Below are 24114 nucleotides of genomic sequence, written 5' to 3'. Positions count from 1 at the left end.
GTGTGTGTGTGTGTGTGTGCGCGCGTTGTTTTTTTACCTGGTAGGTGTCCCACAGCCTGATCGTGCAGCGTAGTGGCAGCTCCCTCATGAGGAGGTTGTTCATCCAGCGGAAGGCAAACTGCAGGTACTCCACCTCGTACTGCTGCATGTGGCGGTGCACAGAATCTGTCAAAATAATAATCAAAATTTCTTTTTTAAAGAAGACACAACATCACACATAGATTAAAGCAATAGTTTTGGTGTTTTGAAGTGGGGATGTATGGGGTACTTCTCCATAATCCGTGTATTACCTACAGTAGATGACGGTCAACACGCCCCCAGTTTGGAGAAGCAGACAGGAGTTACCACACGGAAGCAAAGCAATGTACTGCTGTGGACGGGGCCGACAGCAAAGCGGATTTTAGCCACCTAAAAGAAAGACCGACCTAAAAAATTTATATATACACACTATATTTAAACTATAATTTGCCGGTTTACCTTGCCGTCGGACAGCTCTACAGTTAAGTCTGTCACAATAACTGCAATATTGACAAGCCAACCGCAGGGGATGGTAAGCAACCGCCACAACCGCTATGTTCACCTTTTTTCTTTCTTGAATTCTTTGCAATAGTGGCTTTGGCGAGAGCATAGATATACAACAAATTCAGTTCCCCGTGGTAAAGGGCTGTCTGACGGCAGTGAGCGGCCGAAAGTAGTGAAAACATAAAATATTTTGTACACCTATAGTGTACACTTAAACTGATTTTTTTAGGTGGGCCTTTCTTTTCAGTGGCTAAAATACGTTTTGCTGCCGGCCCCGTCCCCAGCAGCTTTGCTTTCTTGCGGTAACAACGGTCTGTTTCTCAAAACTAGGTGCGTGCCGACCGCCATCTACTGTAGGTAATACATTGACTATGGATAAGTACCTCATACAACCCCCGCTTCAAAACACCCAAACTATCCCTTTAAGGTTCCACTGCTTTGTATAAAGACCAGCAAAAGAAAAAAAGCAGAGAGAGAGGCGAGCAATTCCTTTAGGATCTGGCGACAGTAATGGTGACAGTGACAAGTGTGTAGATAGACAGATTCCTTCATAGCTCTCCTCTCTGTTAATAACTACTGCAGTCAGTGTCACACGCACGCACACAGCCTCTTCCTCATAATAGAGATGTAATTACGGAGCTATCAGAATTGTCAGAGCAGAGCTACACACCAAACTGAGATGAGAAAGTGTATTCGTTATTAAATAAAACTCCAAAGCATGTCAGTCCAGTGAGGAACGGAGTGCATATATATATATATATATACATATATATACATATATATATGTATATATATACTGTATGACCCATCCAGCATGTTTATGTAAGGAATAGAGCGTGTGTTTATTATTTCTTTGACATTATTACTTCTACTAGGAGCTGATTAAAACTGTATTTTTGTTTATCTCTGTCACACAAGGTCAATGTGTGCAAAACCTGCTCCAACCCGTGGGGTTTTAATAAAATTGTGACTATTTATCTTGTTTCTGACAAGGGGAAGCAGGGTGATTTTAATATCGCGCAAGCTCAACACAGATTTTAATCCTATACAAAGCATATACGTGTGTGACTTTTCTCTCCCTGAGTCATAAATACCTACTATTACCAGGCACACACATTGGCCCTCGCATAATTCAAACCCTGTCATAACAGACACTTTGTATTTTAGAATGTAGCACTTCAGTTCTCTATGACGCAGGCTGCATTTCCTGTTAAGCCTCATTCGCTCTGTTTAACAATGGTTGCATGATTTTCCTGTGGGGGGGAAAAAAATATTAATTATAATATTTATAAAATATATAATTTGACAATGGCTAAAATGCATGTAGTTACTAAGGAGAATGGTAAATATTTCATTACCATCTGGAATATCAATCATGTGTCAATGTGCCTGAAATTTTGTGTTGTGTGCTGGTGGAGTGCGGGTGGACAGCGGGAGGTCAGAGGTCGTACAGTGACTAGTGAGCGGCTCCCAGGATTCTGCTGACAACGCCAATTCCGCCTGACTTCATGCTCTCCTTGGTACAAAACGTAACAGTTTTATTTAGGCTGCCACTAACACATTTTAGGCGAAGTCGGGCTTATAAACAAGTCGCATCAAATCAACAATTGCTGGTTCATTGGACAGAGAATTAGTAACCAGTCATCACCGTGACATTAGAGAATTTGGCAAAACGAATCCAGTTCCTGTCCTACAAACTTAAAGGGTAAAGGCTTTTACACAACGCGGGCGAGTATTTCGCTTCAAAACTATTCATACCAGCAGCGATGCAAATTTGCAACAGTTGCAACACTTTTTCAATAAAAGGTTTGAATAGATTTGCGCATGCAGAGGACCAACTACCGGGATCCTACTGACCCAGAGCAGCGTCTGGTAGTCTGTAAGACAAATGGTTCTATAGCCTAAATTACAGTAAGCTATTTTAATGCTTTCAGTGAATATGCATCTGGTAAACAGTTACGTAGTGTATATGTCTAGGGGCTTTTATTGTGAAAGGTACGAATGAAAGGTGTCGATCTGTCCTGCGCTGCCTTTGTCAAGGTTGAAAGGGGCGATAAAGTTTGCCGTCTTGGTTCGGATTCAGTTTGGACTACAGAGCCTCCGTGTTGTTGTCCACTATAGTGTACATGTTGAATATGTCCGTTGGGCACAACGGGATTGGTTGATGTCTTTATTTGCGGTGCGAAAGCTCAGAAAGATTGACCCTGTTCTGGAAAAAAAATGACGGTGCTCTTTCACGGCGTAATATTTGCGTTGTGTGTGAAAGTACTCATGACAAAAACAACAGTTTAATAAAAGAAAAATGTTATATATATATAACATTTTGTATATTGTATATTTTTTTGTTATTTTCAAGAAATCCAATGAAAAGACCAGAACCAACAATGTGTCCATCTCTCAATGCAATATGATATATAAGATAGATTTAAATCTTTAAAAACGTTCATTAAATAAAAGGTGAAATAATTTAATATTTTTTATTTGTGACATCACAAATGGACAGAAATCCTAACGGCTTGTTTCAAACACACAATTTCTGAATACGGGCTGTGTGTGTTTCTCCGTATATTGAGCGTTTTGATAGTTTAACAGTATTTATATAGCACTTAAACCTGCTTTATGATATAAAAGATGTGAAAATCTCACTTTCTACAATATGGGACCTTTAAGGTAGGTATGGATGGATTTTTGCTGTGCACATTACTGTTATTAAACTTCTCCAGTACTTAAAAATACAATCTTAAGTTAAAACTTAAACTGGTACCAATAACAGCTGAGATATAATCATCTGTCAAGGCTGTAGTTTCCACTCAGTTTGTTTCGTTAGGCTCCACTTTCCAAACATAAACCTCAGCTGGCTATTAGATGTCCACATCTGATGTCTGATGTTTTCTATCCTCCTCCTATAATTGGTTCAGATTATGTTCTCACTACCAACAAACCACACAGAGAGAGAACCATACGTTGCATCTGGTGATCTCAATATGCACTCAATGTGGAGTTCAGTGGCGATGCCAGTGTCGTGGCGTGGCGGGCTGGCAGGAACGCTTGCCGACGAGAATGGATGAGAAGCAGAAAAATGTCAGCCGAAGATTTGCTGCATATGAGGCTGTGACACCGAGGACGGCTGCCTTTGTTCCTTTCTGTTCTTGATAAATGTTTGTTTTATGCTTCTTTACATAACAAAAGATTAAAAATACCACTCAGTATTCAGCGACTCCCTATTTCATAGTCATCAAACCAATGACACTCGCTCTGTCTCACACACACACACACTTCACAATAGAGCTGTAATTACAGAGCTGTCAGAGAATCTATGAGAAAAGCCAGTTAGGGAGGAACTATAGCGCATCCTCTTCTCTCACACTCTGTGCTCTTAATCAGGGCTGACTGACAAGCACACACACACACACACACACACACACACACACACACACACACACACACACACACACACACACACACACACACACACACACACACACACACACACACACACACACACACACACACACACACACACACACACAGCCTTATTAAAGCTTTAATTGGTGAAACGTTATGTAAGATATTTCTAACCCAGGACACATACATTAATGCCCTCAAACACACAGAGATCACATGAATGGCACCTGCCTTCCATCGCTCACACATGCAGGTTTGACAATTATAGCACACACTCCAGCGCGCGAGCGGCGGCGCGAAGTAAACACAAAGCGAATATTTCACACTCGTCTCTGCAGTTTAATTATCACATGCTGCTGTAAAAGCATAAACAAGGCGAGCTCATTAACAGCGAATGCATCACGGTGACAGATCCTAGCCGGCTGCCAAACAGAGAGGGAGAGAGTGGAACAACTTTAGACAATGTTAAATTACACTAATGAACTTGCTCTTGCCTAATATTAGCGCCTTCACCAAACACAGGGAGGAAGAGGGGGAGTGGCGGAGGGGTGAGTCGTTTGTCATGAGGAGTTATCGCAGGAGGAGAGGAGAGAAATTAAAAATCATAAAACAAAAAAAGAACAGCAAGAAAAAAAAAGCCTGAGTGATGAAACCATGAAATGAACTACGGCGCTAAAACTTGTGACTTTTTAAACCGTTGGCTGGCGTCCAGTTGGCACCGTGCTCGGCATGCTGGGTAGCGTAGGTATGGGGGCTGAGGGAGGTTGAGGATGACATATCTCATAGACAATGATTGACTGATGAGTCTTGTCTTCCCTCCCACTGCCGGTTAAAGTTTAGGACGGAGGCCAGGATGCCAGCTAGTCCGCGCTCTCCACAGTGGAGTGTAGCTTCATGGCTGGTGGAGTGCGGGTGGACAGCGGGAGGTCAGAGGTCGTACAGTGACTAGTGAGCGGCTCTCAGGATTCTGCTGACAACGCCAATTCTGCCTGACTTCATGCTCTCCTTGGTACAAAACGTAATTACAGTTACACTCCTCCACTGGCTGTTGACCATTTCACTTTCACTCAGTCTGTTCTAACAGAGCTGCTTTATTTCTAATCTATTCTTTCACTGTGAACTCCCTGTCTCTGTAAATATACTGTATATATAAAAAGAGAATGTAGTCATCTGACTGTAACCTTTATCCATTTCTCTTTTATTTTACTCTTGCCAGCTTTAGCACAGATTTAAACAAATCCTACTGTAGATAGAAACCAGGCGACGGAGTTCTGTTTGTTCACCAGTGCTTGCTTTTCTGTAACACTAAGTCAGTCTCTACTGTGTACATGCAATATTTCGTGGTCTCTGGTCTTTTTTCTTTGGTTATAATTGGCCGTTTGATAAAACCTTGCTATGCGTGTCAAGCTTTCCATTCTCAGTAAGCAGCACATGTGCAGTTCAATGATACCAGTGGCAGATTAACCACTCCAGTAATGTTTAAAATAATGGGTCCTTGATGTCAGACAGAAGTAGATGAAAGCCGGCTTCTCATTATGCCAGCTGAAATAATAACCACTGCTAACAGATTTGATCAGTTGTAGCCAGCTAGCTCATTAAGGTGACGTTAACAAAGGACGTATGTTGAAAGTCAATTTTTCGTTCCATTGCAACATCAGCGCCCAGCAGCAAAGCTGCGCCTCCGCCATTTTGGACTGAATGTGACTACCGGACACCAGTAAAACATCCGTCTAAAAAATTATGTACAACAGTAAAAAAATATATATTTCCTCTCTATTGACATATTCTACCAAAATGTCCTGTGTTGAACAATAAAACATTATACCAATAATATATACCAGGGTAAACCCCGCCTTCGCCCAATGTCAGCTGGGATCGGCTCCATGCTAGCTAAAGCTAATTTGTCCTAGCATTATAAGGAACAATGTCAGACTGTTAAAGGGGCTGTTTGTGACTTCTTACACGTACAAATTAGGTTGGTGTCCCATGCACGCTCGTGTGTGGCTACGCTGTTCAGACTCAGACTCAGACTCCAACACAAACTACACGGAAGCACCAAAACAACACAGTTCCATCTAGTGAAGCCCGTCTGTTAAACAGTGTCAACTCTTCCTGCTCCAGCCCCCCCGACCGCGGCCAGAAGACACAGGGGAGACCGTAGGAGTCAATGCTCCACTGCCAAAATTCTAGTATATAATGTATGTAGTCCATAAACATAGAATTGAATTGAATAGATCGGCTTCATTGTCACCGATATCCGATGCAGCTATTTAAGTCAGTATCGGCGGTGCATCCGTACTTGGTGTCGTTGGAAACTAGAAAGTCCCACCTTTCTAACACATCTTGACTCAACTCACTCAGGAGGAAACAGTCACACAGTCACACAGACATAAATCTATGTTCTTGGCAAAACTATTTCAGCCGGACACCAGCACGCCATATATCACTCTATTCCCCTGGTTCAGACCAATCTAATGATACCGGGCCTTTGCATTCTACATTTTTCTGCTGTATAACATGATTCTCTTTGGTCATATATGAATATTGATCAGTATTCATTTATTACTATTTCAATGTTTCGGGGATATTCATGTTATTTGTAACATGGTTATATGCTAATAAATAGTTTTTTTTAAAGTAAAACTAAACATTCAATGTGTAAACAGAGAGAGCCTGAGTGTATCTTTGTAAATTGTAGCTTAATGTTGTATTTTAGTGTATTTTCATCAAATGTATAGTTATAGTTGTAGTTAAAGTTAAAGTGCAGGAGACGACATTCAGTTGCATCATTGCCTATGAGATCTAATCTTATTTTTTCCTTTATTGCATCTCCATTGTAATCTCCATGGTATTAGTTTACTTACAATTTATTCATATTCCTTAGCTTCTTACCTTTCAAAGGAGACCAGATATATGCATATAAGCCTCATGGTTCAGGAGCTATTCCTGATTCATTTAGGGTAGTTCTTTTAGCCATTTTTTTCTGAGCGATAGGGCTAGGGTTTAAAAGGTTAAAGGAGTTTGCTAATTGTATAACACGTTTCAGTTTAAAAAGCATCTTCGAATACAGAATTCCCCTGATGCTTAGGCCGCGGCAGCAAGTCAACTTAGGCCCGGCAGGCTTGCAATACGCTGGTGGAAACCCTGCAAAGATAAGAGTCCACTGAGTGATGCATGCTTACTTATTCCTCTCACACAATAACCAACCACAAGGTCACACGTTTGTCACCGATTGCCCGAGGGAGACTGCAGCAATTGTGGGATCAGATCTGTCTTTATGGTGTCACTGTACATATACAGTATGCGTGTGCAAGGTCAAACATCAACCACGCTTCTCTCTGTCGACATGCAGCGTAACGACAATGTTCTCGTGGAACCTGGTGCATGAAAACAGGTGGAAAGGCAGACCTCATGCAAGTACATTACGTATTTATATCTAGTAACTGAGTGTCTCAGATGATGCCTTCAGGTACAGAAAGCTGTAAATGATATGCATAAACATAATAAATGTTTTGTAAATGAACGTGTGTTCATAAGAACGCTTAATTAGCACACAAGGAATGTCATGTAACGTTAGAAATGCCATCCTATTTTACAAGATGTGCAGCAGCCGAGAGCAAAAACAACCAACACCCAAAGGGATAGCAGCTAAAAGACAGGCACTGCAGTAACTTTCACACAAGTTTGGTATAGAATATTTGAAAGAAATACTGTTAGAAATCTGTGAATTTCTTTAAATAAATGCTTGAAAAAGCCGCAACATGCGTTATGTTAAGTATGTGAAATGTAAAATTGCTGTAAGGCGGAGAGAGCAGAGTGCATGAACATTGTAGGGGTGATGTCTGGAGGTTGTGGAGGACTGTGTGGGAAGACAGGAAAAGATGGTGTGATTGACCTCGGGGCCCCCGTTAAAAAAGACACCAGAGCTGCCTGAACCGAAAACTCAATACTGCTCTGAAAAAGAAAAAAAATGGCACGACTTAAAAATTCCCAAAACTTCAGAGAAGCAAAACACATTCTCTGGACACCAGTGTGAATTTATATACAAATCTGGCCCCCCAAAAATACACATTAAACAAATAGAATGGTTAATATACGGGTGGCTGTGGCTCAGAGGGTAGAGCAGGTTGTCCACCAATCGGAAGGTCGGTGGTTCGATCCCCGGCTGCTCCGGGTCACATGTCGATGTGTCCTTGAGCAAGATACTTAACCCCAAATTGCTCCCGGAGGCATAGCCATCGGTGTGTGAATGAGTATTTAGATTAAATCCTGATGGGCAAAGTTGGCACCTTAGTAGCCTCTGCCATCAGTGTATGAATGTGTGTGTGAATGGGTGAATACTGACATGTAGTGTAAAGCGCTTTGAGTGGTCGGAAGACTAGAAAAGCGCTATATAAGTCCAAGTCCATTTACCATTTACCATTTACCATTTATAGACAGACTGTCACGCACACAGAATGCATAGTCACTTCTAAAAGAAGCTGCTACAGAAAGGCAAATTATCTAAGCTTTTTTTCCAAACCCATAAAAACAGCCTCTTTCATTATGCAATCCAGTCTCACAACCCAGCTACCAGCCTTTTTACACAATTCAGGCTGAGAGCGTGCCGCTGCCAGTGCGTCCTCTCATTTGCATAAATACATTCACCTTTGGGCAATTTGCATGTTGATGAACTCGTGCTAATGCACTTGCATGCAACAAATTCACAGAAAGAGATGGGGGGAGATAAAGAGATCAGAGAAACATTACAGGCGTGCCGACAAAGTGGCTTGTCTTTTGAGGAGGTACACGTGCTAGCGTCAAGCAGTTAGCGTCACTTATTACAAGTAGCATAATTACACAGAGAGGGGGAGTCTGAGGGAGGGGCAGGCAGGGAGGGAAACAAAGACTTTTCAAAGTAAAAGCCTTCTAACAATGTCACCCAACTAAAAGAATCAAAGTAAAGAAAATAACAGCTTTGATTTTTTAGAATTTTTAACAAATCCTCCAGCCTCCTTACTTCAAGTTCAATTAGAGCTTACACTATAGGACTGAATTCACAGAAAACAAATACAACTGGAATATCCAGAGAACACCTGCAGAAAATGTTTGATCATAAAAGTATCTTTTAGCTTCGTTATACTGGGAAAGATGACCGAGCTGAGGATGAGGCACCTTTGTCACCTCAGTCATAAGATGACATATGTCTTTAGTAGGGATGTCACGAGAACCAATACTAAGGTATAGGGATGCACCGATACCGATGCCAGTACCCCTGGCACCTTTTACGTGGGCCGAGCCCCGCCCCGGCGGCACGACGGGGTTGGGGCGCACTGAGGACAGTCCGCCCCGGTCAACAGTCACCACCGGGAGCAGGGGGCCCCGTCCCTCCCCTGGCGGGGAGAGAGGGCGCAGCGAGCCTTTTGTCCATGGTGCGGCGAGGTCCGGGCGGGGAGCGCTTTAAAGCTGCGGCCGCAAACCACCCTCGCCCCGAGCCTTTCCAAGCCGACCTAGAGCCGGTCGCGGCGCACCGCCTCGTATGCGGGACTCCCCAGCCTGCCGTGTGTCGCTCACACCCTCCAGCTGGCTGTTAACGAGAGTCTTTTCGCACAGAGAAGTACTCCTATCGGTACTCGGTATCGGTACCCAAATGTAAGTACTTGTACTCGGTCTGAAAAAAAGTTAGAAAATGTATAGAAAATGTGTCTGGGACACAGTAAACTCACTATCGACGCCATCAAGGGATGCACCAAATTTTTTCCCTGATAATTTCACATTGCAAACAACAAATCTGTGTTTACATCGGCAGGACGAGAGCTAGTTAGCGTTAGCTGTTAGCTCCTTGCAGGACTGTGCTGCTTACCGGCTGCTAACAGCTAACGCTAACTAGCTCTCATCCTGCCGGTTTCAACAGGACAGGTGCCACTGATTTATCATACGTTCAGGTGTTCAGTAAAAATGACTATAGGGCGAGGGTATATTCTAACGTTACCATGATGTGTTCAAATGTAATCTTGTAAAATGTAGTTTTTTGGCAGAAACTTGAATTAATCCAGATGTTTGAAGGAGATGTTTTCACAGCAATAACAAATAGATAATATAGAGGAAATTATGACCTGTTTAACTTCCTAACAGAAACCAGTATGCAAACGGTAATAAAGGAGTGGATGTTCATAGGATTCATTGTTTTATTTTTGCTTTTTACCGTGGTATGGAATTGGTATGGAGTATGGTGGAATTTCCCTGGTATTGGTATCAGGACATCCCGAGTCTTTAGATTCTCTAAATCATGCAGTTCTGATTCAGTCAGACATATCTGCTGCCTTTCACACAGCCAGTCATTCTATTCAAAAGTTACAGTTGAGGGAAAATGGGGAGGAGTAGGAGAAGAACATTGTGGAAAAAAATGGCTGTGACCTCGTGGCACAAATCCAGACTCTTTTTCCCCTCCCCTACTGTGCAAAAAGATATAGCAGGTAATGGATGGTGGGGATATGGTCATAAAACCTGTACATTATCTCTCTAACCCTCTCTGTGAACGTACAGTATATGTGTGTTTCCCCTCTATCTGACAGATATAGGAGGAGCTGGGTGCAGTCATTTTAAAGAAGAAGAGAGAAGGTGACAGAGAAAGTGGTGCGAGACAGACAGATCAGCAATGTCCTCTCCTTACTGACCCCGTACTGCAAACAATAATGCAATTATAGAGGTAAGAAAAAAACCTTCCCGCCATCCTCGCCTCTCCTCCCATTGGCTTAACAAATACCCCATCAACTACTAATGTCCCTGTATCTGATAGCAGAGGCTGAAACAGAACACCCACAGCAACAGCTGAAGCATTTTGGGGAAGGTTACTAGCTCGCTCTAATGGAGAATAATAGATTTCTTCCATTCTGTACTAAATTTTGTCCAACAAATATAAAATTAATGAGCTGTAAGATTAAGTACCATTAGTGCTTGTAATGTAATCTCAACAGAAACATACAAAACAAGATTAAACGCAGAGAGAAAAACAATAAAGAAACAATAAACATTATCATCAAATCGGATTCTCCGGGACACAGGATTTCTATCAGGAGTGAAATCTTGTACCAGTCAGTCGCTAAAACATCTGTGAAAAGAACCCCAACCTTTATCCAACAAGCACAAACACTCTGGATAACCCTGCATCAGATAAGCGCTGATAGGTAATTTTGGAAGAGATGAGAGGCCATTGTTCCCAAAACAGATGCTATGTCGACAGCGGGGCGAAAAACAATCCTGTAACACGAGATAAAAGCTATCTGTGATCTCATTAGAGGTGGTAATGTCAAGCTAGCGAGGTATAAAATGGCTCTGCCCCAACTGTGATGACGGAGCACTTATGGAATAAGATACAGTAAAAATGTCAAGTCATTTTTTATGTGTGTGGGGGGGGGGGGGGGGGGTGGAGGAGCTCGGGAGGACTTTGCTTCTTCATTTTGTCAATTTATGTTTTTGTAAACATAGAAAAGACACACACTTACAGTATGTGAGTGGATTTTTTCATACTCTCGCACATCCTCCGCCCTCTCTATCGGCAAGTTTACGCTGTCACGATCACACATGTAAACAGACAGGCCTGCACACTAACTTTCTCTGACATTCACACCCCCGCACACACACACACGCACACACACGTATGCGCTCTCTCTCTCCATCCATTTGGATGCAGCGGGCGAGTCCTCCCCTCCCTCTGGCTGACGGAGCGGGTGACAGGATGGTCGGACAGCACCAAGGTTAGCCAAGAACATGACCATTGTACAAAAGGCTTGCTTTGATAAGACCTTGTTTTGCACACTGCATTGTGGGCACCGCTACGAACGCCACACCGGTGACACAAGTTAAGTTTGGATATTGTTTTGACAATGTGAAAAGGAGAAGGAGGAAACAGGGGAAAATAGCAGCCCTGCTAATTAACACTATGAGTACACTCTGTGTGCATACATTAACATCCAGCCCTCAGCAGGCCAATATTTTGTGCTAATAATCACCAACACGTTTACATTTCCCCCGACAGCAGAGTGGAATGACGATCAGCAATCGCGGTGTCATGTAATGACAAATTGCGGAGGAATCGAGGCGTGAAAACAAATGTTACTTCCTGGTGTGTATCCAGTTCTAACACTTGGATTCAAACTATCAAAGAAAGTTTAAGTGTTAAGAAAAAGGGGGAAAAAGAATCCTCATTAAAGGGAAACTTAGCTGATTTGCCTGGCCTCAAGCGCCCCGGCTTATTTGCTGGCAGACAAATACCGTTCACGTGCCCACACTGCGAACATCACTAAGAACTTTAAAACACACATGTGGGACAAGTGTTGCCCAATAACTGCCCCCATTCCTCCTCTCTGCATGTGTGCAAATGCATAAGTTAACACCCCCTTTTGTCCGACTAATCAACATTCTTATATCCAACGATTATGAAAACAAGATTATCCACAAAAAAACTTTTATTTTGCTGCATTCCGCAATGACGCTGTTGTTTTGTCTTGTGTTATAAATCCAGCGCACCCCTTTCCTTTACAGCTGTGTGCTTCTTCCACCCGTATATCCTCCGTGGAGGTGCGCCGTGACCGCGCTAGGTCGGCCTGGAAAGGGCCGGGACGAAAGTGGCGCTTTACAGTACCCCTCGCCAAGACCTCGCCGCTTAGTGCTTGCTGTGCCGTCTCCCCCTGCTCCTGGTGCAACATGTAGAATACAACATGTTGGCGACCCACCCGACCCGTCTTGAAACACGGACCCATCTCGTTTACCACGCTTTGTGGATGTGACTTTTTTTGCCGTGTCATCACCATTCATATCTATATGTGTTTATGATTAAACTGTTTACTAGAGCACAAAGTTCTTCAGAGATCTAGCCTCTTCATTCTGCTCTCAATGTGCACCAGATTGATGCATTTACCTTTAAAATGTAGGCTACAAAAGTGTCTTTCTAAATGCGTGATGTTTCCAAAGTCATGAGTATTAAATGTGTTGAATTATTGTGATCTCAATATTGACCAAAATAATAATGATTAGGATTTTTGCCATAATCTAGCAGCCCTAATTTACAGGCAAGAACAAATTTAAAGTGATGCACGCAAAGTCCGTATGTAGTTTGTGATGAGTTCAGGCAATGAAAAGGAAAGAAACTACAACCGACAAACTGAAGGGAAAGTACCAGATAAATGAAGATTTTTGTATCAGTTTTCACAAAAGAATTTAAGAGAAACTAGATTACCACTTTGTGGTTGTATGCCTCCGCCAACCAGTCAAGTTGCAAAAAATAGTAATAATCCACAACTAAAAGCTGGTACTCTTTTAATTGATGGAGCCATGCGAGTTACTGCCTTTTCCACCACACTGTCCTGCAAATATTTCAGAATAAAAGCCTTGTTTTAGCAAATGAAGGAATTCTGTCCACAGCAAAAAGCACTAGAATGCTTTTAGTTTGAAACAGAAACAGGAAGTGTTGAGTGAAAAAAATTTTTTTCAGCTTTTTCATGTCTGTGACATTCTACAGATGTAGACATTGAAACTATAGTAATGTTGCTGGTATGATGTCAATATACGGTCAAAAAGGTCATTTTCACTGGCATAAAAATAACAACCCATTTGTGAATGAAGCCCATTGCCTTGCATGTCCACTGTAGAGCAGACAACCCGACAGAGGATCGGGATTTTGAGTGTATTTTTGTTCTCATGAATGGTTGGTGTGTGAGGGAGGAGAAATGGCTGATAGAAAAGAGAAAAGAATCAACTGGGAAGACAAGAAGAGGTAAATGGAAATCAAGTCAAAATGGCAGAGCTGTGAGCAGAAAGTACTTTCTGGATGGGTGGAAGAATGGAAGAATGGAAGAATGGATGGATGGATGGATGGATGGATGGATGGATGGATGGATGGATGGATGGATGGATGGATGGATGGATGGATGGATGGATGGATGGATGGATGGATGGATGGATGGATGGATGGATGGATGGATGGATGGATGGATGGAAGACAGATGACTCACCATCAATCCTGCTGACCAGCTCCTCCAGGGCCTTGACTTTCCTCTGGATGCCTGGCTGGGCAAATGTATAGTTGTCCTGAGGAGAAGCAAAATCAGACAGAGTCAATATGGACCATTGCTCCATTTCCAACGGTGGAAAAGCCTAAAACAGCCCGACTGTAACATGTTATTTTTATACTTCAAGCATTTAGCCGATTCAAAGAATGAAATAGGCTTCAAACGCTGTGTTTAAAACACACAAGCAACAGCTAGGAATACAAAGGTCAAACTAGTAAGTGGATGTGTTTATGACCACAGAACAAAAACTTCAAGGAAAAGCAATAAAAACAGGAGCTAAGGAGATCTTTTTTGTTACAGGAATATTTGTCACATTTTTTCTGTAATTTCTCAGACAAGCTGTGAAATTGATCCCTTGTTGAGAAAACTAACATGATTAGTTTCACATTGACGTTTTGCAGCCATTTGGCCCGAGAGTCGGCGTATCACAGCACACGAGCAAACGGGTTAGAAATCTCACATTTTCACTTTTGAGGATTCGTTTTCAGAGAAGTGCAGTTAGCCATTAAAGATGTGAAGTGTTTGCCAGGGCTCATTTCACACCTCACACAAAGCCTGAGGCATCTTTAAACAGCAGATAGAGAAAATAGGCCGCCTAACGAACACTGGCATGATGAAACAAGTGCTGCTGTGGCCTCGAAGACAAAGCAGATGGCTGACTGTGAATGTGGCTGGAAGAACAGAACAGGTGAGCCGTGAATAGGTCCCGGCCTCAGATTGTGGCGTGAAGTGGTGGAACTATAAAATAGTCCAATGAGCTGAAGGCCTTCATCTCACTATTGTCCCCTTCAAGTAGTTACTGTGCCTCATCTGGACTGCATAATACCAGCTGGTTAACAAGGCTTGTTAAAATGAGATGGTGGGAGTGATGTTTATGAAGCCACATGGAAGGCCACATATAGGGAGATGGACACCAGGCCTGTGATGTCCTAAACGGTCATTTAAGTATATGGGATGGCTCAATACCACTTTTCCATGTTCAATACCGATACTGATACTGCAACCTTGAGTATCTGCTACCAATCCAATCTTTTTTCTTCTTTAATGCCGGGATCAGACTACACGATATTTTTGTCTTTGACGATGGTCACCATGTCAGATCTAACGATCACAGCGCCATAAACTCTTGCGGTGTCTTGGTCGGGTGACTGGCAAGACTACACGTATGACCACGACCAATCACAGCACGTCGTATTCCACGATCACGCGCGAGTTCAGACGTCATCGGGGAGGCGGTTGAAGCAACTGTCAATCATGGCGACAGAAGCGTTGTGTGTGATGCTGGCGGTCTGGTGTTGCGAAAAGAAAAAGAAAAGACAGAAAAAAGGGTTGTGGATGTTCTCCTGGGTGGCAAAGTGAGGACGGTACGGGCTGTCCATACTTCAGTCAGTTCCGTTGTCCCACCTGACAGCAGCTCACCATCCCTCCTCTTTTTCTCCTTGTTTGTTTATTACCAAGTGACCTGACTGCGACTGCGCGCTGGAGAGAGCACCTGATTGGTCAACGCAAAGGAACACGTCGTTGGAGATGTCACACTAGGCGTGTCGAGACGAAAAATTCTGACAGGCTAGACTTTTCCTCGGGGTGTGGTGGGGCGTCCCAGACGTGGCGTCGGTTGTCGTGTACTATGACACGCTACACGAGATAAGAGGATCGATTTTTGCACACGACACTCATTTATCGTTCCCAATCCCCTACGACGGCCGTGTCGGGCTAGAATCAGGCTGATATCGTGTAGTCTGAACTGGGTATTAAAGGTACAGTGTGTAGGATTAGGAGGCATCTAGTGGTGTGGTTGCAGATTGCAACCAACTGAGTAACCCTCCGCTCACTCCTCCCTTTCTAAGACTGCGGTTATGTGAGCCGCCGAGTGTAAAACCATGGTAACACGCCTCGCTCAGAGGTCATCCTTGACATAATAACACTACTTTAGGAGAAACGGAGGTCAAACGGAGGCTGGCGGTACCATGGTTTTGCACTCCGCGGCTCACCTCAGCATGTCGGAAAACTACGGTGGCCTTCAGGTAATGTAAAAATTCAAAAAGGCTCTCTCTAGAGCCAGAGTTTGGTTTGTCCGTTCTGGGCTACTGTAGAAACATGGAGGAGCAACATGGAGGACTCCGTGAAGAGGACCCGTTCACTATGAAGACATGAGGGGCTCATTTTAAGCTAAAGAAAACAACGATTCTTAGTTTCAGGTGATTAAGCTCTAATGAAAACATACATGTAGTTATGAATAATGTATTCCATTTATGCTAATAGATCCCCCAAAATGTTACACACTGTTCCTTTAAATGACAAAGCTGTTAAAAATACATTTGTACGGAGGCACTTTGCTGTCTTTTTAATTAAACTTTTCCGCACACAAATGTTAAATAACTTTTAGCAGGATTTTTTTAATTGGTCAGCACCATTCAAACAGATATTTAGAGTGCAATTTCAAAGATATTATGTTACTGGTTTTTAGTAACATTGTGACTCTTTTGATTTGAATGAATTCCTGGCAGCTAATGGGTTGGGCTCAGTTGCTATGTTGCTTTTTTATGGGTTTTTATATGGTTTTTTTTTATGCAATTACTGTGTAATGACACACAGAAAGGTAGTTTATGAGAATTTTCCTCTTTTTGTTCCCTTTCGGTCAACCAGCTCTGACGGAGCGTAGGCAGTAAAGACCGGAACACACCTGGAACGTCAGCAGCGCGTGGCGGCTGCGTTACCTGTTGTTTTTTATTTCGGCATCCATGATAACAGGTTAGAGCAGCCACACTGCCCGCTGAGTCTCAGCTGCGTCTCTTCTAGAGAATAGAGGTCTCGCATATTTTTGACGCATGCCGCGAGTCTCACAGCAGCAACAGACACTGAAGGTGATCTATTGACTGTATATTGACATCATATCAGCTACATTGCTACAGTTTCGATGTCTATCTGTAGAATATGTTGCGGAGATGAAAAAAAAATAAAGACTTATTTTTAAATCAACACTTCCTGCTTTCATTTCAAAATAAAAGCCCTCAAGCGTTTTTTTCTGTGGACAGAATTCCTTCAGTTGGAAACACGATGCTTTTATTCTGAAATATGAGCAGACAGTGCTGTGGAACATGCAGTGACTTAGAGAGCTCCATGAATTGATAAAGTATGGGGTTTAAATCAACACTTCCTGCTTTCATTTAGAAATAAAAGCCCTCAAGCGTTTTTTCTGTGGACAGAATTCCTTAGTTTTTTAACACAAGGCTTTTATTCTGAAATATGTGCCAGACAGTGTTGTAGAACATGCAGTGACTTGGAGAGCTCCATGAATGAATATAGTACGGAGTTTTAATTTAAAAATTACCACACGTTTCTTAATCTTTCTCTGTCTCAAATAAATATACAGAAACGCAGCAGAAAGCAGCTGAAATGCAGCTGGTGTGAACACCTGACGCGTGAATCACGCAGCCACCACTCCAGGTGGTCGCCAAGCGCTCCTGAGGTTCCCTGTGTGTTTCAGACTTAAGGCGGCTGTAGGCTCTCGGGGCCGTTAGCTCGACCAACGTATGCTAGCCAGTAGACAAGGCGCAGTACAGAGAAGTGCGAGAAAAAAACACTCGCAAGAAGAGGCGATTGAATGATGATGGCGCTGTGGAGATCATACACTTCACATTTTAGTATATAACATAACTTCAAAATATATATATTTTAGGACTATTTGGGGATATAGAGACAATTACTGAACCTGAATATGATCGCAAGAGTGGGCAGTGTCGGTCAGTCGAACTTGCAGAATACAATACATGTGAACACAGCACATAAGCATTTTGTGTGCGTGTGTTTGAGTGCGTGTGTGTACACACACACACACACACACACACACACACACACAACGAGGATTAGGTTTCCTTGAGGGGTCATTTCAGTGTGGCTGGAGAACAGCTGATGTGGCAAACTATCCAACAGATGGAGAGAGATGGAGAGAGAAAATGAGAAGGAGAAAGAGGGGAGAGAGAAAGAAAGAGAGGGGGGGGGGAGAAGTCATTTAGCAATAAACAGCTCCAGTTGTCCTTCAGGCTCAGCAGAACCAAGGCGTGTGTGTCCTCCTGAGTCCATCAGTGGCTGGCAGGCTACAAACCGCATTCTCTCCTGCTTTTTTTACTCATTCCTCCATCTACAGCAGCTCATACTTCTTCCACCCCTTACTAACCTCTATATGTGACATTACCTCTATCTTGCCATTTTTCACTTTTATCTCACAATTAATTAGTTCATGTTTCAACCATATTTGTAATATTCTAAGAGAACTGACAAAACTTTTTCATGCTCTTAGAAGTATATCACTAACAAGTACACCAACAAGATGGATAACTCAGCATACATAGGCTGATCAGCTTATTGCAGATATATTGCTATCTGTGTACATGTCGGCCGATAATTAATAGCATTTTGGTTTGAGGTGATTTAGAAACAGTGTTTGCCAACCAGATGGCACTGACGAGTTGAATTTTCAGCTCTAAAATGTCCCGCTCAGTGGTCACCATAAAATAAAATTAAAGAGGGCCCATTATGCAAATTTTCAGGTGCATACTTGTATTTTGGGTTTTCACTAGAGCAAGTTTACTTGTTTTAATGTTCAAAAAATGCTTTATTTTTCTCATATCGGCTGTGCTGCAGCACCTCTGTTCACCCTCTGTCTGGAAAGCCCAGTCTGCTCTGATTGGTCCAGCTGGCCCACTCTGTTGTGATTGGTCAACTGAACCAAACTTTTCGGACTCTGCTCCAGCTCCGCTCCGCTCTAACTAGCTTTGTTTGAGGGCGTACTAAATTAGCCGCTAGGCAGGTATTAGGGCTGTCAATAATTAACCGTTTAACCGTTAACCGACATTAAGCATTTTAACCGATTAACGCTATCGGTTAAAACGGTTAAAAGAAATGTTAATAATTAACTCAAAAGCTGAGCGGCTCAGAGGAGCGGCTTCGTCTCTTTAAGGAGAAAAGATGGTCCACCTTAACAGCCCACCTTAAGAAACGGAGCTGGAGTTCCCGGACGGTGGACTGGGGACTCCCGTCAATTAATATCTGTTGTGCTCCTGTAGCTGGTACACCGCTGCATGAGAGGCACAAATCTTGTTGGTTAACGGTTAATAATCGGTTAACAAGGGTCGGTTATCGGTTAAGAATTTTTTTCAAAATGAGCATCCCTAGCAGGTATTATGCAAATATGTTACTCGGTGACATCACCACGTTACAGAAGAAAAGGCGGGACTTCAAGCGAGGCGTTTCAGGCAGTTCAGGAGCAGTGTTTCTGTGGGGGAGAGGAACTCCCTTTGGTGTGGGCTTTGTAACTTTGCAGACCTTTTACATGCACAAAAACCTATGTAAGACACTAAAGGAAAGGGGAAAAACACAAAAGCATAGTAGGTCCTCTTTAAAAAATCTAATGGATCTAAATCAAGGTTGTTTTTTTGTTATGTTTTTTCGGCTGATATATAGTTAAAGGGACTATTTGTAACTTTGTACGCGCATAAATGTAGCGGGTCGTCACACATGCGCGCTCGCCTATGTGCGTTCGCGTGTAGCCGCTGTACCCTCCTCCTCTGCCTGCTCTCCTTCACTCAGACAGCTCAGCTCGCTCCACCTCTAGACGTGAACGCACGTTCACTCCACACTGCAGAAGAGTTAGTTTAGCTCTGAGAATATCTAGTGAATGTACAGGGGACGTTTGTGCAGAAATAAATGCTGCAGCTCCTCCAGACCAACAGAGGTTTTCCGTGTCTTGTGAAGTGACGGAGCTCTACAGAGATTTACGTTGTCTTCTCGTTACCGACCGGGTGCCGGTGTCTCCTCTGCTCTCTCCGGCTGCGGGCGGAGAGAGCAGAGGAGACACGCTGGAGAGCCCCGCTGCCTCAGCCTGCACTTAGGCAGGAAAAGCCAACACTAGGATCAGATCTAAATCATGTTCATGGAGAGACCTTCGTCTGGTCAGCTAACATTACTGCCAAGCAGCTGAAATATAGAGTGATATTGTGGTTTTAGCTGACTTGTGTCGCCTCACTGTTTTGAGTGATGCTCGTTCAGGTTTATTGAGAGCGAGCAAGCGCGAGCCCGACGCTGACTTTCGTTGATTTCACGGCCACAGGTGTCGCTGTTAAGAAGCATTTCTGAAAGTTACAAATAGTCCCTTTAAATCGGCTGATTTTTAAATACTAAATATGGATATCAATATCGGCCTCAAAAATAAGGTTGAGCTATAATATCAAGGCATCTTAGTCCAAAATCAAAACAATACTGCAGTAAACTCAAGCAGCTCATTTAGATAACGTTGCTCATGGCATGTCAACTTCCACTGTTGTTTCACATAGTCCTCCTCCAACTCCCATCATTCTAATTGTTCTACTTTGATTTTTTTGTTAATTCTTTATTTGTACATCGTCTCCATTTTCTGTCTGTCTCTCTTGTCTCCCTCTCTGGCTCCCTTCTTTCCTGCTACCACCCCAGTGTTAATGTGGGTAGGTGCTAAGCAAGTGTGAGGGCCGGTACAAGTAATTACATTTGCATTATTGAAGCTTGCTGGCATTAATCAACTGCCCTTCACTCTCTCTCTCCCTGTATCTCTCTCACACCAGCTTCTTCTTTCTGCATCTCTTGACTGTCTCAAAATCATCTTGTGGCATTTTCTAATCCTATACCTATGATTCAAATTCTCTCTTTACCTCTTAACACTTGCTCACATTCTTTCTTCTTCTTTTTTCTCCTTATTGGTTTTCAAACAGCCTTCTTCTCACACTTATTCTCCGTCTTTATTTTGTCTCCCTGTATCTTATAACTAAGTCTCACACTTTCTATATTTTATATCTGTCTGGCTGTCTTGATCAAATTTTTGCACATCCACATCCCTTAACTATGTGTCTGTCACAATCTCGCCCCTCAACTGGTAAAATCATTGCTTGTAGCACAAAGTTTGTTGCTGTTGAAGTTATGACTCATCATTTTTAGTACATCGGTGATTCAATAATGCCTGATCCTTATTTTTGCGTTTATATTGTTATCCTATCTGCTTTTCCATCTTTCCAGTGAAACATTTCCCTGCCACACGGGGAGTTATCGATTTGTATCTTATTTTCTTTGTATAAAATCGAAGGCATGTTTGGTTTGAATGGAATGAACAGAAGATGGACCAGGTAGTTAGAATAAGCGACAACAGCCAAATTGAGAGAACTGAAAACTTTCACTCGTAATGATTTTCAACTCAGATGCATCTTTCATTGTTTTGCCGTTGTTAACATATTTGTGTGTATTTGCGCTGCCTCTAACTGTAGTGTGCATTGTTTGTATCAAGAGTCTCCAACAAGAAGCTACCTGTGGCTCGCTACCCTATTCTGAGTGGCCTCGCTAAAGGTTCAAAGAATATGTACATAAATTTGATAACACAAAGTCACTTTGTAAACCTGTTTAAATTCCTATCCAATAAAAATCCACAGACATCCCGCCCCCTTCTGACACAAAATGATTATTTGCCAATCAGCTGTCAATTAATTGAGCTACTCTGCAGTGACGGCAGAACATTAGGCAATGTTAGCAGACCAGCAAACGCATACTAGATTTGACAATGGCCGTAGAAAATAGCCAGGCCAATAAAAGGCCAAAAATTAGGGCTGTCAAAGTGAAGGCGATAATAATGCTAATGCTAACGCAAATTTCGGCACTAATTTCTTTGACACATAAATGCAACTTGCGATGTTTATGTTGTAGGCTGTTCAGTTTTAAAGCTAGAGTGAAGATACTGGCATCATATGAAACTAAAAAACCTCAGGAATCCATTGGTGTTAATCATGTCATACTAACTTGTCGTGAAGAAGGTTAAATAACGCTCCGAACTTGTGCTATTTTGGTGAGGAAAAACTAGCGTGGCCATTTTCAAAGGAATTCCTTGACCTCTGACCTCCAGATATGTGAATGGGTTCTATCGGTCCCCATGAGACAGACATGCCCACTTTATGATAATCACATGCAGTTTGGGGCAAGTCATAGTCAAGTCAGCACACTGACAGCTGTTGTTGCCTGTTGGGCTGCAGTTTGCCATGTTATGATTGGAGCATATTGTTTTATGCTAAATGCAGTACCTGTGAGGGTTTCTGGACAATATCTGTCATTGTTTTGTGTTGTTAATTGATTTCCAATAATAAATATATACATACATTTGCATAAAGCAGCATATTTGCCCACTCCCATGTTGATCAGAGTATTACATACCTGACAAATCTCCCTTTAAGGTACATTTTGAAAAGATAAAGAAATATACGATTAACTTACGAGTACAATTTTTTTCACAAATGTGAATGACAAGTGTGTGCGAGCGTGTCAGTGGGTAAAAGATGCGCCACTTCGCCAATGTCCACAGCAACTTTTCATGGGACTTTCCGGCTGGTAGCGGTCTACGAACAGAGAAGGTAAAAAAGGCAACATTCTCTGTTGACCAAATTGATGAAGAAGGCTAACGCAGCAACGGAGGCTTCGTTTAGTGGCGCACATCCTGACGAAACACAAAAAGCCCTTCACCTATGGCGGGATTGTAATAGAGGCGATGACTGCAGTGGCTGAAACATTATTAAAGGATCATAAAAGAAAGACAGAAATGATGTCTGTTACTGGCGATGTACTACTTGGTGCTATGAGTAGCTCTCGGACACTTTCATTTTGTCAAATTAGCTCTCAGAGGAAAAAAGCATGTTACAGGCTCCAACAGTTGGAATAGCATGAAACTAGCTGCAGAACATCTTTTATTCTATTTATCTATCTATCTAGCGATTAAGACTGTGCGTATATGTGTTGAAGTTTCCCCGATACAAGTGCAAGCAAATGACTTCTTTTACTTTTCATTCTACTGTATGTTATTCTATAGTTTCATTTAACTCAACTTTATGAGACTTTTACTTTTAATATCAGAACATTGTGCTACAGTATCGTGCTCTTTTACTTTTCTAAAAGGAAAAGGAAAGGACTTGTACATTTCTTTCTCCACATAATTGCAACCAAATGTAAAAAAAAAAAGACGGTAATGCATTTGAGGGTCAGGGGGTTTTCATTCTCTTGTTTGTCGGTGCTTTCAGATGCTTACTTTGGTTCCTCATTTGTCTCTCTCTCCTCTTCCTCCCACTACTACCCTCTCCCTCTCTCACTTCCTTCCTTTTCCCTTTCTCTATTTTCACTGAATGTCCATACTCCTGTCTTTCCATACCCCTTTATTTCCCTCTAAATCTCGCTCTGAATGTTGAATCCTTCGACATCCCTCCCACCTCTCATTTCCTTTATCAATCCATCTCTCATCCTCTCCCACCTTCTCCTCTCCATTTCCTTATATTGCGTCTATGTTCATCACTTTGGTGGTGCTAATGAGGCCAGACTTGACTAAGTGTTTTCAACATGCTATTATGTGTCGTCTGCTTTGTTTGGTTCCCTGGTGTTTCATTGTGTTCCATGCTGCACTGCATTTGATTTTGTGACTGATTGTTGTTTAGTTAGATCTGTTTTGTTTTCTTCAGACATATCTGTGACAAAGGTAAGACACTAATTCTCTCTTCATTCTCATTTTTCTGCATTCATATTTCTCTTTTTACCTTTCTGTCTTAACTGCCTCTCCTATTTCCTCGCCTCCTCTCCTCTCCTCTTCCCCATCCCCTCTCCCTCTCTCTCTCACCTCCTTTATTCCTTTGTCCTGTATTCGTCCTCACTCACTTCCTCTCTTTGTCAAATCCAATATGTTGGATCTTTGATCAGCTGAGGCAACAGGAAGAAATCAACTCTCACTCCTTCATTATTCATACATTCTCCTCTTCTCCCGCCATCTGTCCATCCACTACATCTGACCCGGCGAGTAAGTGGAACTGCCCCGTTTCACCCACATGAGCGAACAGACGCACGGCACACAAACATGAAATCGGTGTCTCTCTTTCTCGACCAGGTGTCAACATCCTCTCGTTCTCTCGTTCTTTGTTCACTCACTCTCTCTCTCTCTCTCTCTCCTCTCTCAGTCTGAATCAATAGCTCCTCTTCACCTCTCAGTCCATTCTATTAGAGGCAACAATAGCTCCACGCTGGACTAAGATTGCCTCCTATTGTGGCACCGGATGTCTATCAGCAAGTTGGACAGAACCAACACAACAACGCT

General features: G+C 42.5%; 1 protein-coding gene across 3 annotated transcripts in view; it reads right to left on the bottom strand.

The window, feature by feature from the left end:
* Positions 1 to 24114, bottom strand: part of tbc1d22a (TBC1 domain family, member 22a) — a 186984-nt gene that overhangs the window by 53895 nt on the left and 108975 nt on the right. For 2 of the 3 annotated variants that reach the window (XM_074625654.1, XM_074625653.1), the window contains exons 11-12: positions 13920 to 13995; positions 38 to 165 (exon numbers count right to left, since the gene is read on the bottom strand). In XM_074625654.1, the coding sequence (XP_074481755.1) occupies positions 38 to 165; positions 13920 to 13995 (204 nt within the window). Of the gene's footprint in view, positions 1 to 37; positions 166 to 13246; positions 13664 to 13919; positions 13996 to 24114 lie in introns of those variants that run through there. The other variant, XM_074625656.1, reaches the window with a different exon arrangement.

This window comes from Sebastes fasciatus, chromosome 23 (assembly GCF_043250625.1).
Source record: "Sebastes fasciatus isolate fSebFas1 chromosome 23, fSebFas1.pri, whole genome shotgun sequence".
Lineage (NCBI taxonomy): Eukaryota > Metazoa > Chordata > Actinopteri > Perciformes > Sebastidae > Sebastes > Sebastes fasciatus.
The sequence above is the reverse complement of the archived record's forward strand: the minus strand, read 5'-3'. Positions and strand labels throughout refer to the sequence as shown.